The 14226-nt window shown below is 41.9% G+C and overlaps 1 protein-coding gene across 6 annotated transcripts in view; it reads left to right on the forward strand.

Annotated features, from left to right (window-relative positions):
* The window catches only part of CAMK1D (calcium/calmodulin dependent protein kinase ID), a 430562-nt gene that overhangs the window by 272818 nt on the left and 143518 nt on the right, over positions 1–14226 (forward strand). The window contains exon 1 of one of the 6 annotated variants that reach the window (XM_045069120.1): positions 12840–12980. The exons of the other annotated variants lie outside the window; for them this stretch is intronic. Within the exon in view, the coding sequence (XP_044925055.1) occupies positions 12949–12980 (32 nt within the window). The 5' untranslated portion in view covers positions 12840–12948. Of the gene's footprint in view, positions 1–12839; positions 12981–14226 lie in introns of those variants that run through there. 6 annotated transcript variants of the gene reach the window in all.

The raw sequence follows: 14226 nt of genomic DNA on the forward strand, positions 1-14226 counted from the left end.
TTGTACTTAGAACACAAATTATTACTCCCAATAGAAGTCTTTTAAGTAGCCAAGCATAATAATGAAGACAAAAGTGATTCTGCCTATGCCACCTTAATTTATTTACATATAAATTCACAAAATCTTCTCTTTGTTCACATCAGACACTAATTGAGAACCTAGGGACTAGTGACTTCTGTTTAGTATTGGGAGGGTGGGAATGGGTTGGAGGCACGGCTGGTCTCTCAAGTGGTTTTCTTTGTGGAGGAGCCATCATGACACAACTGCTGCACCATTGGGGATTGTGCAGGGACTCTGGGTCACAGGGAAAGCTGTGTGGAGGAGATAACCTTGGGTAGAGGATGATTAGGACAAGCCAGATGGTTATGCTGGTTGTAGGTGATGTGTGGGGTATGTTCCAGGCTGAAGAGCTGATACAGGGAGAAGTATTAAGGAGCTTGGATAGGACATGAGGGGCTTAGCCTGTGTGGGGGCCCAGTATTTGAAGGGGTCTGGTCTGTGAAGGGTCCGGACTCTAAGGGGTCCTGTCTATGAGGGGGTTTAGTCTGAGAGGGGGTCTATTCTGTGAGGGGTCTGGTGTCTGAGGGGGTCCAGTCTGTGAGGAGTTCAGTTTATGGGAATCCAAAATGTAAGGGGTCCAGTCTCTCGGGTGTGTGTGTGTGTGTAGTCTATGAGGGTTTAGTGGGTTGGGTCCAGTCTTGGGGGAGGGAGTCAGTACTTTGGGTTCTGCTGCTGCTGCTTTGTCATCCTCCAGGTCAATAATTTAATACATATTGTTATTTTTTCCTCTCCTGCCACTGGAAAATCCATTGAGATACAAAGGGCTTTAGAGAGCTAAGAAGGTAAAGAAAAAAGAAAACCAAGGTCCATTATAAACATGAACTACTTTTACCAGGTTCAAGTCTATGAAATTTCTAATATATAATCATGTTTTCTGAGAACTTTCTTCTCTTTTAATGTAAACATTTACTATAAACTTTCCTCGTGTACTGCTTTTGCTGCATCCCATAGGTTTTGGTATGCTGTGTTTTCATTTTTGTTTGTCTCCAGATATTTTCTCATTTCCCTGTGATTTCTTCTTTGACCTCATGGCTGTTTAAGAAAGTGTTGTTTGATTTCTATGTTTTGATGAATTTTCCAGTTTTCTTTCTGTGATTGATTTTCTAGTTTTCTTCCATTATGCTTGGTAAAGATACTCTATATGAATTTCAGCCTTTTAAGAATTATTAAGCCTTATTTTTGCTGTTGTTGTTTGTTTGTTTGTTTTGCATAACCTATGGTGGCAAATGTTCCAAGTGAACTTGGGAAAAAATGTGTCTTTTGCACTTGTTGGATTGCATTCTATGTGTGTGTATAAGGTCCAACTGGTTTTTGGTGTTGCTCACGTCCTCCATTTTCCTAACTGATATTCTGTCTGGTTGTTCTGTCTGCTATGGAGATTAGAGTATGGAAGTCTCCTACTGTTTTCACAGAGCTGCCTTTTTCTCCCTGCAGTTCTATCAATATTTGCTTCATGTATTTTGAAACTCTGCTGTTCTGTCCATGTGTGGTGTTTATATCTTCTTGGTGAACTGACCGTCTTATCATTGTATAATATTCTCCTTTGTTTCTCGTAATAGTTTGTTTTTATTTATTTATTTATTTATTTATTTAGAGAAAGAGAGTGACAGACCAGAGAGGGAGAGAGAGAATCTTGAGCAGTTTGATAAGGGACTCAATCTCATAACCCTGAGATCATGATCTGGGCTAAAACTGATAGGGAACCTGGACTGGATCCTAGCCAAACAACCAAGTGGCACTTGGAGACTTTGGAGGATTAGAGGTTTATTTAATGCTGGCAGGCTTGGAGGAGAGTAATCTCCCAAGATCTGAACCCCACGCACAAACAAAGGGGGTAGTTTATACACTTTTACTTCTGTATCTGTGCCAGTCTTGCAGCTGTGGCTGGTGGGGCAGAAGCTAGGGCGGCAGGGGAGGGGGGGAGTTGAAATGGCCCTGGGCCTGAGACTGGGATTCCCCTGATGGATTGTTCAGCCACGTTAGAACACAGATTTCCCTTTTCAAATCCAAGACTCGGACACTTAGCAACTGAGCCACCAGGTGTCCCCAGTTTTTACTTTTATAACTATGTTTTTAATACAATCACTTTTGACTTAAAGATTTTCCCAGTACCTTTCTAAACATCATCTTGTCCATTCTCTCCAATTTAGAGGAAATTTAACATTTCATTAAATTTCTAATGAGTTCTTTAAAATATGTGCAATTTAAATATCCCATACAGTATAGAACAACTGTAAACATTTTTTTGATTGTTTTGGTTTTTTTTTAAATAGTTTTTTAAAAAATTTTGATTTCAGTGGAGTTACCATACAGTGTTATATTAGTTTCAGGTGGATTCAGTAATTCCTTACAGTGCTCAGTGTTCATTGTGATAAGCGTACACTTAATTCCCTTCACCTGTTTCATCCATTCTCACATCTACCTCCCCTACAACTGTAATAATTTTGATAAGTAACAACTGGTTACTAGCACTCAAATTTGAGAATCCATAGAAGTTCATAAAGAGTAGAGTCATCTGGGGCTCCTGGGTGGTTCAGTTGGTTTAGTGGCTGCCTTTGGCTCAGGTCATGATCTCAGGGTCCTGGGACTGAGTCCCAGGTCTGGCTCCCTGCTCAGCAAGGAGCCTGCTTCTTTCTCTCCCTCTTTTACTCCCCATCTTTGTGCTCTCTTTCTCTCAAATAAATAAATAAAATCTTTTAAAAAAGAATAGAATCATGTAGAAAATAAAGCATTAATTTCAGAAATTATCCATTTATTAACTTATATGTTGTACAAATATTAATTTGCTTTAAAGAAACATGTAATGCACTAAAGCCAGCAAGCTGAGCCTTGTAAAATTAAAAATCCAGAAGCAACTTCATTGCTTCTAATTTCCCAAGTAGATAAAAACGGGGCATGACCTGAAACAACAGATTAAAAAACACCATGACAGGTTGAATGAGACATAGTACAAAAAGGAAACATTTTTTTTTTCCTGTTTTCTTTGTGTAAGGAATGCATGCTATTATTCTGCTCTGGGACCAACAGACTGTGTGGCCAATCTCCAATTTTTTTTTTTGTAAAAAAAAAAAAAATGCCTACGTACTAGTACAATTCTGAATATATCAGATATCAGATGACACCTTTTGGTTTGAGATGCTCCTGGACCACAATTCGCTCTGATGACTTACTAAAAGAAACAGGCTCTCTACTCAGGCTAAAACAATTTTCTCATGCCATGTAAATAGGATGTGTGAACTCCAACCTCATGTTGGTGCTCGTGTTTTCCCAATCTTGACAATGTTCTTTTCACCCTTGTCAAGCATGTAGTCACTTACTTTTCTTTTAGAGTGTCAGAGTAAACCCCTCACTGTCCCATGCAAGCTCCTTACAATGCCTGTCTTTGTACCAGCCCATCAACCTGGAGCACAGTTTCCGCCCCCCGCCCCCAGACCAGCACAGCCATCAGCTAAGTCCTAGCCACCCTTTCCCCTAGGGTGTCTCCTCCATGGGGGCATTCCCTGGGACCCAGAGCATTCTGCATAAACCTCAAAGAATGCAATTTTGGATTTTAATCATTCCCCTATAAAATGTGAGCTGCGCCAGAGGCCCTTTCACTCTTTCCTGAAATTCTACAACATTTGTGGTCTGCACTGATCATTATACATCATGCTAACCATTCATTCATTTACTCAGCATGCACTTATAGAGCCCTTGCCATGTGTCTGGCTTGATTAACCATGGAGATACAGACATGAGTACTATGGACTGCCTTCCCTTATAGAAGAATTACATGGCAGTGGAAGGTATAGACAATGGACAAACAATTGATAAAATAAGTATCTATTGGGTAGTGACAAAGTCTTTTGAGAAAAATAACAAAAGTGAGGGAGAGAAAGAATGCCAAAAGGTAGGTAGGTGGTTTCCTATTTTATATGAAGTGGTCAGGGGAGACCTATCTAGTAACATTTGGACATTTGAGCAGAGACCTGGTGGAAGGGTGGGGTGGGGGAAAAGCCACGTGACCGGGCCTGACCTCATCAGTATGTGACCTGTGTAGTCACCCACAGAGCCCCACACTCAGGGGGGCCCCACACTTGGGGTTTAATGCTTTGTACTTGCCATCTTAAAATTCTTAATAATATAATCTTTGAATCTGTATTTTGTCAGCGAAGTCTAAGGGGCTTCGGGTTCCACCTTCTGCCACCTCCCAAGAGAGTTTCTGGGCTGCCCACTCCCTTGGTCCCAGCTGGTGGGGACCTGGGCCTGTGGGCAGGGGGTTGGGTCAGATGCATGAACACAGCTCAGCAGTGTGGGCTGGACCCCTAGGGACCATGGGGTCTGCATGTAGCCTGCAGGTGAGTATCTGCATGACCAAGGGAGCATGACCTGAAACAACAGATTAAAAAACACCATGACAGGTTGAATGAGACATAGTACAAAAAGGAAACATTTTTTTTTCCTGTTTTCTTTGTGTAAGGAATGCATGCTATTATTCTGTGTTGGGACCAACAGACTGTGTGGCCAGCCCTGTATGTGACTGTCAGGAAAACATCTCTGGGTCATGGAATGGCAGGTGCAGGATGGGTGTGAGCCCCCACACCCCTGTGCTGAAGGAAGATGGGGGTCCCCAAGGGACCAGGGAGTAGGTATAACAGAAGGGCTCTCAGAGGGGAGGAGGGCTGCATGAGTGGGACCCAAGTTCAGGAGGAGAAATGGGGTTGTTTCTTAAATTCTACACATGAGTGAGATCATATTTGTCTTTCTCTGACTGACTTATTTCACTTAGCACAGTACTTTCTAGCACCATCCACATCCTTGCAAAAGGCAAGATTTCACTCTTTTTATAGCTCAGTAATATTCCATTGTGTATGCATCCCACTTCTTCTTTATCCATTCATCAATCCATGGACACTTGGGATGCTTCCGCATCTTGCTATTGTAAATAATGCTGCTATAAACATCGGGGGAGCCATGTATCCCTTTGAATTAGTGTTTTTGTATCCATTGGATAAATACTTAGTTGTGTGATTCCTAGATCATAAGGTAGTTCTGTTTTTAACATTTTTGAGGAACCTTCATACTGTTTGCCACAATGGTTATACCAGTTTGCATTCCCACCAAAAATATACCAGGGTTTCTTTTTCTCCACATCTTCACCAACACCTGCTGTTTCTTGGGTTGGTGATTTTAGCCATATCTGACAGATATGAAGCGATATCTCATTGTGGTTATGATTTGCATTTCCCTGATGATGAGTGGTGATGACCATCTTTTCATATTTCTATTGGCCATCTGGATGTCTGCTTTGGAGAATTATCTGTTCCATTTTTAAATTGGATTATCTGGTTTTGGAGTTTGGAGTTGTAGAAGTTCTTTATATATTTTGAATACTAACCCTCTATCTGCCATGTCATTTGCAAATATCTTCTCCCACTCCACAGGTTGCCTTTTAGTTTTATTGATTGTTTCCTTCACTGTGAAGCTTTTTAAAATTTTTATTTTGATGAGTCCCAAGTTTATTTTTTGCTTTGTTTGCCTTGTCTCAGGAGACATATCTAGAAAGAAGTTGCTATGGCTGATTTCAAAGAGGGTACTGCCTGTGTTCTCTGTGTTCTCTTTTAGGATTTTTGTGGTTTCTGGTCTCACACTGAGGCCTTTAATCCATTCTGAATTTATTTTTGTGTATAGGGTCAGAAAGTGGTCCAGTTTTCCCAGCACCATTTGTTGAAGAGACTATCTTTTTCCCATTATATATTCTTTCTGGCTTTGTCAAAGATTAATTGACCATATAATTTTGGGCTCATGTCTGGGTTTTCTATTCTGAGTTACTGACCTTTGTGTCTATTTTTGTGCTAGTACCATACTGTTTTGATTACTACAGTTTTGAAGTCCAGAATTATGGAGTCTCCAGCTTTGCTTTGCTTTATCAAGATTGCTTTCACTCTTCAGGGTCTTTTGTGGTTCCATACAACTTTTAGGGTTCTTCATTCTATTTCTATGAAAAATGCTGTTGGTATTTTGATGGAGAGTGCATTACATGTGTAGAGGACTTTAGGTAGGTAGGCATTTTAATAATATTTGTTTTTCCAGTCCAGGAGCATGGAAATCACCTAATCCAAACTCAACTTCTGTCCTTTTGAGGAAATCCCTGCCCCTTCATTAGAATCATGGAAATGCAAATGTTTTTCAGACTGTGTCACCAGGAAAGGTGGGATTATTAGGTGTAAACCTCTTCATGTTCCCATGTGGGACATGATGTCAGGCATCTAGAAGGAAATTTGAAGGAGATCTTGAGGGGATTAGTTAAGAAGTTTATTTGGGAATGCTGTACAGTACAAGGGGAAGAGCACTGGACAAGGATCACAATCTGTGAGTTCCAGGCTCCTTTCTGCCTGTGATGGGCTCTGTGATAGCTCCGTGTCTGGTCTCCCTGGGCCTGCTGTTGTTCGTTCATTTATTGAAGACGAGCGTATGGCCTCTGGTCTGAAATCCCATGGTTTAATGTTTCTTTTGCTGCTCCGCATTTTCTCAGTGGAAATCCCCATGGCACGAGCACAGATGTTAGAAATCTGTTGGGTTTTCTGTGTTTGCTGGCTAAGTCTCTCCATTTCCCAAGATGATGTTTCTAAAACCACGTCTTATCTCTCTGAATCCATGGCTTTATAAATAAGACATGTTGCTGCTGAAGCTGGCTTGGCAGCCCTGATGAATGGACACAATTTTCTCTCTCACATGGTGGCAGGGAGGGCTGGCCCCAGAATGGCTGGGTTGTAGAGAGACTCTCTGGTTCCTTTTTCGAAGCAAGCATTTAGAATCCTGCTGGATCCCCTGATGCCACGTCTGGATGATTAACTATACATCTGGAAGTAAAAAATCCTGGCTTCCTTTGTAGCCCAGGCTCTCATACTCTGCTCCGTCCAGCCTCCCTTGCTCCTCTCCTGCTCATGGCTGTGCTCTAGAATGGTATTCCCAGAGCTGCTGCCACTCTGTTGTCTTAGTCCCCACCACTCCAATGCCTGCCTTCAGCCTGGATGACAACAACTCCTAGTGTTGTCTTTCTTGCCAGTTCTTGGACATTGCTGGGAGCCCCCGACCCCAGGGAGGGCTTCCTGACCCAGGCTCACCCCTCCGATGGTCACTGGCACTCCCCCACCAGCATCCTTCCCCCTGCGCCCACTGCATTCACCCTGCCAATGCAAAATAGGATGTCAGTATGGCTGCCTGTGTCCTCTGCTCCTATGCAGGGCTGCGGGGTCCGCAGGCTTGTAGCCTCTGAAAATTAGATGGTGCTCCTCCCAGAAAGAGTGTCTCGTTGTAGTCCCTCTGTAATAACCACTTATCTCAGGCCTCAGCGCCACTCGGCTCTCCTATCCCATGCCACTTGTTAGAGTCTTCCTCCGTTCTCTTATATTTCATGTATTCCAGATACAGGAATTGATTATTCTTCCTAAACTACCTGCTCCATCAATTGCATGTTCGAACTGTGTGAGCCTTTGAGGGATGTATTTTGCAAATCAATGTAAGTATACTAAATAGTATCACACTTCTTTGTATATACATCCCCCATAGGTTGGCGGCATTGATTCAAAGAGAGTTGGAAATTTTGACTCAAAGTATTCCATGAGCGAAGTGTGAAAAACAGCAACTTTTGAAGTTTTTATTAAATTGCAGTTATTGAAAACAACACTTGAAAGACATTGCTGTGAAAGAAAGAAAGTTGCACAAGTGAGGTGAGGAGAGCTTGATAGTGTCTAAGAGTTAGGTTTGAAATTCTAGAATTGTGCTTTGGAATAACTCAATCTGTGGGAAGTGTCTTGGTTGGCGCTCCTATTTTTAATTGGATAATTTTATATCTGTACTGCAAGGAATGAGATTGGGAAGGCTGATTATTTTGTAGTGTCCAAATTTGGAGCAGCACTTAAAGAACCATTAATAGGGACAGTTTCTTTGACAAGGTTTATCTTCTAAGAATATTAATCCAAGAAAGGTATCATTTGTTGAAGGAAGGTAGCAAAATGACAGTACCTGTGGAAAAAAAAATTGGGGCTAGAATATTTATACATTTTGACTAAAAATGTGCCGTTCGAATGTGTCTATTTAACAAGTTTACAGGTCTTAGAGCACTTGAAGTATTTTCCAGGTTAAAAACATTACAGTCATTAGAGACGAATTCATTAAGGTTGTTGACGGGTTCAAACTTAGTGATCATAAAATACAACCGTGAAAATGATTGTAAGATGATTATAAGCAAATCTTATGAAAAATTGTAAATCTACTTTGAAACGAAGTGCATTCTTCAGATATGCATGTAGGGACAGATGTGAATAAAGATTAATTAAGTATACGAATATGTGCCAAGACTAATTATTATGCTATGATTATTTTCTGATATTCAGACAATGAACAGAAAGAAGTTAAAATTTTTTTGTTTTAATATACATAGATATAGGTTACTTTGATTTATTTGGAGATAATTCTGCTTTAAAAAAAAAAAACAGTTGTTAAACAGAATTCCTCTATGGGCCTTACCCACTTGATAAGTGAGTTTGTCAGCCCACAAGTGAAAATTTCAGACATCATACGGTTTTATTCACTCTTAAGAAGTTGGATACTGGATTATACAGCAGTTGAATCTGTGATGCTCTTTCTAACCTGCTGTCTCTCTGGGAGTGAAGCCCGTCTTCCTGGCTGCTCCTCCCGTGCCCACTCATGACTGTATAATGTTCTTTCTGCTCCTATTTGCTCATATGTGTCTCATCTGACTAAGCTCCTTGAGAACAGGATCATTGTCTTACTATTTTTGCATCCTCAAGGTCCAGCCTGGAACATAATAGATCTGTCATCGTGATTATTAAGTAAATGAATTTAGGGATCGAGGGGTTTTTTTGTTTTTGTATTTTTTGTAGTACTTCCTAATTAACCTATCAGTAAATATTTGTATTCAACATTACACCTTTCTTTTCATCACATCTGGGATAACCATTTATTTAGACCCCTAGTGATGAACCAAATGAGTCGGAGGTATTTCAGGGCAACTAAACCTGATTATTTCACTCATAAAGGGTGCACTGGTGAGCTGTCATAGGAGTGAGGTTGATTTGCATACAGATGTGGCATCTGATGCCTTTAAAACAAGTAAAATAAACCATAAGGAGGACAGGACATTAAGGATGGGCAATTTCTGGTCTGTGATGGGAATGATGGGCACTGATGCCCTTAGTACACACACTGCGGAGCATAGGGGCCCATGGGTATGGCTTCTGGCAAGTCAGAGAGCCCTGGGGAGGGACTCAGCCACAGCAGGAAGTTTGTGACATGTTGGTATTTTAAGAAGCTGTTGTTCCTCCTAGGAGAGTGGAGTACTTTGAGTTTGCAGGGGTTTTCAGTGGATCAGTGATCTCCCACTGCCTTTCTGGGAGGTCAGATGGGCTGGGGGGACTCCGAGAAACTGTCTTGGGTCAGACATGGTGTCAGTGCCTTAGAGAAGCAAGTATCTCAGAAGCAGTTCCAGCCAGGGTATTTCCCACTGATTGATGCCAAGTTCTTTGGAAGATAGGACTCCAGCCCATTCAGATTATGAATCCTTGGTAAGTGTTCTTGAGGGAAGTGACTGAATTTTTAAAGACATCTCTAAGTATAGTAGGAGACCACTGATTCATTTGTCTAAATAAAAGATGTAAATGATGGGATTGTTCTAAAATATATTTTTTGAAGATTTAATTTATTTATTAGAGAGAGAGAGAGAGAGAGTGCATGTGTATGGGGGGAGGGGCAAAGGGAGAGGGAGAAGCAGACTCCCCGCTGAGCAGGGAGCCCGATGTAGGGCTTGGTCCCAGGACCCTGGGATAATGACCTGAGTCCAAGGCAGATGCTTAACCGATTGAGTCACCCAGGTGCTCCTAAAATATTTTTAAAATAACTGCTTATTTAAAAAAATCAAATCACTGTATGGATCAAAGAGCTTCATATACCCAAGAAATGTAAAGACCACTGGGATGGTCTGTCAGTTTCTCGTTTAAATATATATTATACATACCCTTAGTAATCCCTATAATGATTTAAAGAGAGAGAGAGAGAGAGAGAGAGAAAATACCCAGAAGATATTGGGAGTTGGGCAAAATCCCTTTCCATCATTATGCTTTTCATTGATTTTTTTTGGTGTTAAGATTTCTAAACTCAGGAAATAGAGTTAACCTGGAACAGGTTTCCTTTCACTGTAGAAACAGACAAGCCTTTATGTAGAGTGGCTCATAGGAAAGACTCCAGAGAGAAATGGGAACAGAGTAGCTGCCTCCTGAGATCCCAGCAAGGTCTGTAACTGAAGGATATTTTCCAGGAGCTTCTAAAGGGCTAAGCCTTGTCTTCCAAAGGTGATCTAAAAATAGTCATTTCTAATGCCACAGTACAAGAACTGTGACCTTGAGTGTAGACACGTTAGAACCAAGAGACATGCCTGAGTTTTAGCATCTTTTACGAGGACTCAGTGCTGAGGGACTGTCCCTCCCATGCTGGAAGAGCCACCAGAAGCCAGTAATAAGTACAGGATTCCCTTTGCTCAGCCACCTGCCTTCCCACAGACTGGGAAGCTTCTTTGGCGGCTTGACTGGGGCCCCTTTTGAAAAGACTGCATTGTTCATCACCTCCAGGAATAGTTCTTCAGCCACTGAATTATGCATATTTTTATTCAGAAAAGTCACTCCGGGCTCCTCTGGACAGTGATTCACTCTCTCCTTGTTCTCAATCATCCTGGGCTTGATAGGGAGAGAGAGGGGTGGCCATTTCAATTGGTGGAAAGTCATAGAGGGTTGAGGATTGGGGAGTGCCTGGGGATGGAGAGACAGGTGCCGGGAGAACAGGTGAGTGGGCGATAGTGGGAACTTTAGACTTGTCCACTTTTGCAGGAGGAGATGAGGTTCGGGTAGGACCCTGCCTCACCTGCTTCAGGTGTATCTCAGGCTGTCCCATCATCCCCCAACTGGACCTCTGGCCAGAGAGCTGAGGAACAGACCCCGTTTTTTTCAGATTGGAGTAATAGAGGCAGCCACGAGTCCTGTCAAGGGGCGACCGCAAGTTAGAATGGCAGTAGCTCCATGGGACAGTGTGTTTCTAAGATTCTTTGGGGCTTGATTCCGCCTATTTGGAAATAAACATTATTTACACTTTGAACGTTCCATCATTGGTGCCACATTCATACGTGGAAATATTATGTCCTGAGTGAGATTACTTTGTATGTACTGATACGGGATGGTTGTGAAGATGTGATGTTAGTGAATGACCACTATATGTTAACACTGTGGAGTGTATGCTCTTATTTATGTTTTTAAAATAAGGTAATATATGGGGCGCCTGGGTGGCTCAGTGGGTTAAGCCGCTGCCTTCGGCTCGGGTCATGATCTCAGGGTCCTGGGATCGAGTCCCGCATCGGGCTCTCTGCTCAGCAGGGAGCCTGCTTCCCTCTCTCTCTCTCTCTGCCTGCCTCTCCATCTACTTGTGATTTCTCTCTGTCAAATGAATAAATAAAATCTTAAAAAAAAATAAGGTAATATAGACACATATACACTTATATACATAGGAATTGTCCAGAGGCTTGTTTAGAAAATTGCTACGGGTCAATTCTTGGAGGAAAGATGAGGTGTTTAGAATAGGAAGAAAACCTGTTTTTACTCAATACCATTTTGTCCAAATAAAATTTCTTATTTTGCCGTGTTTTTAAAAAATGCCTTTAAAGAGCCCCCACCTGTACTTATTCCCAGGGCTCTAAGACTGTCCTGTGAAAATTGCTTATGGGGTCTTTAAGAGCCTCTGGTTACAAAAGCAGACTGCACCTTTCATGGCCAATTTTGAATGGTAATGATTTCGCTGCCACCAGTAATTCTCACGATGAGAGTCGGTGTTCAGGATGACAAACCATTTCATTGTGCTGGCATAATCAGAGCCCGCGTCTTCCTGTGTGAGGATGTGATGGAGAGAACAGGGGAGAGGGATGGTTATGGGTCCTATCAGGCTCGAAATGCAAAAAAGTCTGATGTGGTGCATTTCCAGAACAGATTCATTTTTAATATCAGCCTTTGCTCTGAGCCCTTAATGATTTGGGTCTTTAATTATCTCACTGAGCAATTCATGTTGATTCAAGATCAGCCATTCTCTCTGATTTATTGATTCTGTGCTCCGAAAAAAAAAAAAAAATTTCACAGTATGTTTTGACAAAGAGCCTTTTAACACAATGCCTCCTGTGTGCTGTGCCCCAACGACTCTGTGCCAGGAAACTTTACATCTGCTCTCTCCCTACTCGGTTTTACGCTCGTAATAGATTAAAGTTGCAGTTTAATTTTTATTACGACTTTAATATATGACTGTGGAACCTCTGTGAGTTTATGAGCTTCTGATCGGGAAGGGTAGCTAAACCCGATCATGATGATATTTTCTTGTGACCAAATCCCTCAACTAAACCAAAGGCCCCTGGCTACGTGGCATAGGTGTGTCTGAGCTCAAGGGCACAGAGGCAGCAGGCTAGGGATAGGAAGCGACATTTGTCGTAGTGCATGCAAGAGAGCCTTTGTCTGGGATGAAGGCTCCTTCTCCCAATTCTGGAGAGCAATGAGAAGAGGGATCACGGAGGTGAATAGCTGCCAAGAGCGGCAATAGCAGGGAAGCTTGGCTTCCCCAGCAAATAGCTCTATGACTCTAACGAGTTCTGCTTCCCTGCCAATGATCCCATGTTCTTCCCTCACAATTTTTCAGGAACATCACAGCCTGTAAGCTCCAGAACACTGTGTTTCAGTTTGTGTGATCGACTGACTTTGAGACTGGCCGTAAATACGGTTGATGAATGACCTACCTCCGTGTAGGTCTTTCAACTGAACTGTAAAAATGAGTTGAAAAACCAAGAGTCCCCGCTTGCCAGAAATGGACGTGACGAAAAGCAGCCGGGGAATAAGGTAAATGACAGAAGGGTTTCATCCAGGCCCTGCTCAGAAAGTGCTCCCAAGTTCTCGGGTTTCGTTTCCCAAGGTTAGAGAGAATACCATCGCGATCTGAGTGCTGTTGTTTTCCGTGAGATCTCTTCAGGGCCTTGTGGTTCCTTCCAGGGCCCACATCTCTCCTGGCCACCACAGGAACAAGTGGCTTATGGTGATGCCTGTGGGGGTCAGTTGGCAAAGCTCCATTTGGCGTGAATGATTGAATCATGGTGTCATGGCGTCTGCTTTCGTCCTAAAAAAGTAAATAATTTATTGAGAGAAAAACAGATACAACCCAGTCACTAATAAAAAAACTTCTATTCTCAAAGATGAATCGTGAGGAGAGAGATCGAAAGGAGTACGAACAACTCAGTAGAATTTGGCGCCTTAATATTACAGTTTTGTTATAATGTTGGCAGTTTTTCCCTGCCGGGTTTGGGTAGAAAACTCATCCAGAGTCCTTGAGATCCACAGGTCAGTGAAGGGGTGTAGGTCTTTCAAGGGCCCAGAATTCCTTTAATTTCTGGAATGCTCACAGCTTCTGTTTATCCTCAGGTGTCTTTGTAGTGGGTTTCTTCTTTCAGGTTTTTTGGGTTTCAGGTTAATGCTTCTGAAAAAGGGAGCATGGAGGGCCCTTCTTAGTGGCCCTACATACACTCCACAAGGGGGAGAGGGACGTCCCCCTTTGTCTTCCTCTTGTGTACAACTCGGAGTGCGCAGCAAGAAGGAGGTTATGACCACCTTATGTGACTGCATATTTTCACTTAGAAGGGTTCCCTAGCAACTACTTGAATAACTTACTTGCTTCTATCTTCCTACCACTCCTTCCCCTTTCAAACACCACTTAATCTCTATTAACTGGTTAAATATACTCATTAACTAAATAAAGTATACCCTCTAATACTGTATTTCTCCTTTTGGCAGCTTGACATCCTACTTCATAAAGAGATTTGGCTTCTCTTGCCCTTCATCAAAAATTTGAAATCCATTTGAACAGAAAACCCACTGAAATGCATATATAAATTAGTTTTTCTCACAAAAGTGTGGATATTAGGAATTGGCTTGAACTGAGTTGAGCCTACTATTTATAACTTAGAAAGTTATATTCAGCTTCTACTTACATTCATTTATCATTAAGTAGAAAACAAAATAAGGTTGATATTTGGTCATTTCATTTTTTAAAAAAGATTTTATTTATTTGACAGAGAGAGAGAGTGAGAGAGCA

Source organism: Mustela putorius, unplaced genomic scaffold (genome assembly GCF_011764305.1).
Source record: "Mustela putorius furo isolate JIRA1106 unplaced genomic scaffold, ASM1176430v1.1 tig00003913_pilon_pilon_pilon, whole genome shotgun sequence".
NCBI lineage: Eukaryota > Metazoa > Chordata > Mammalia > Carnivora > Mustelidae > Mustela > Mustela putorius.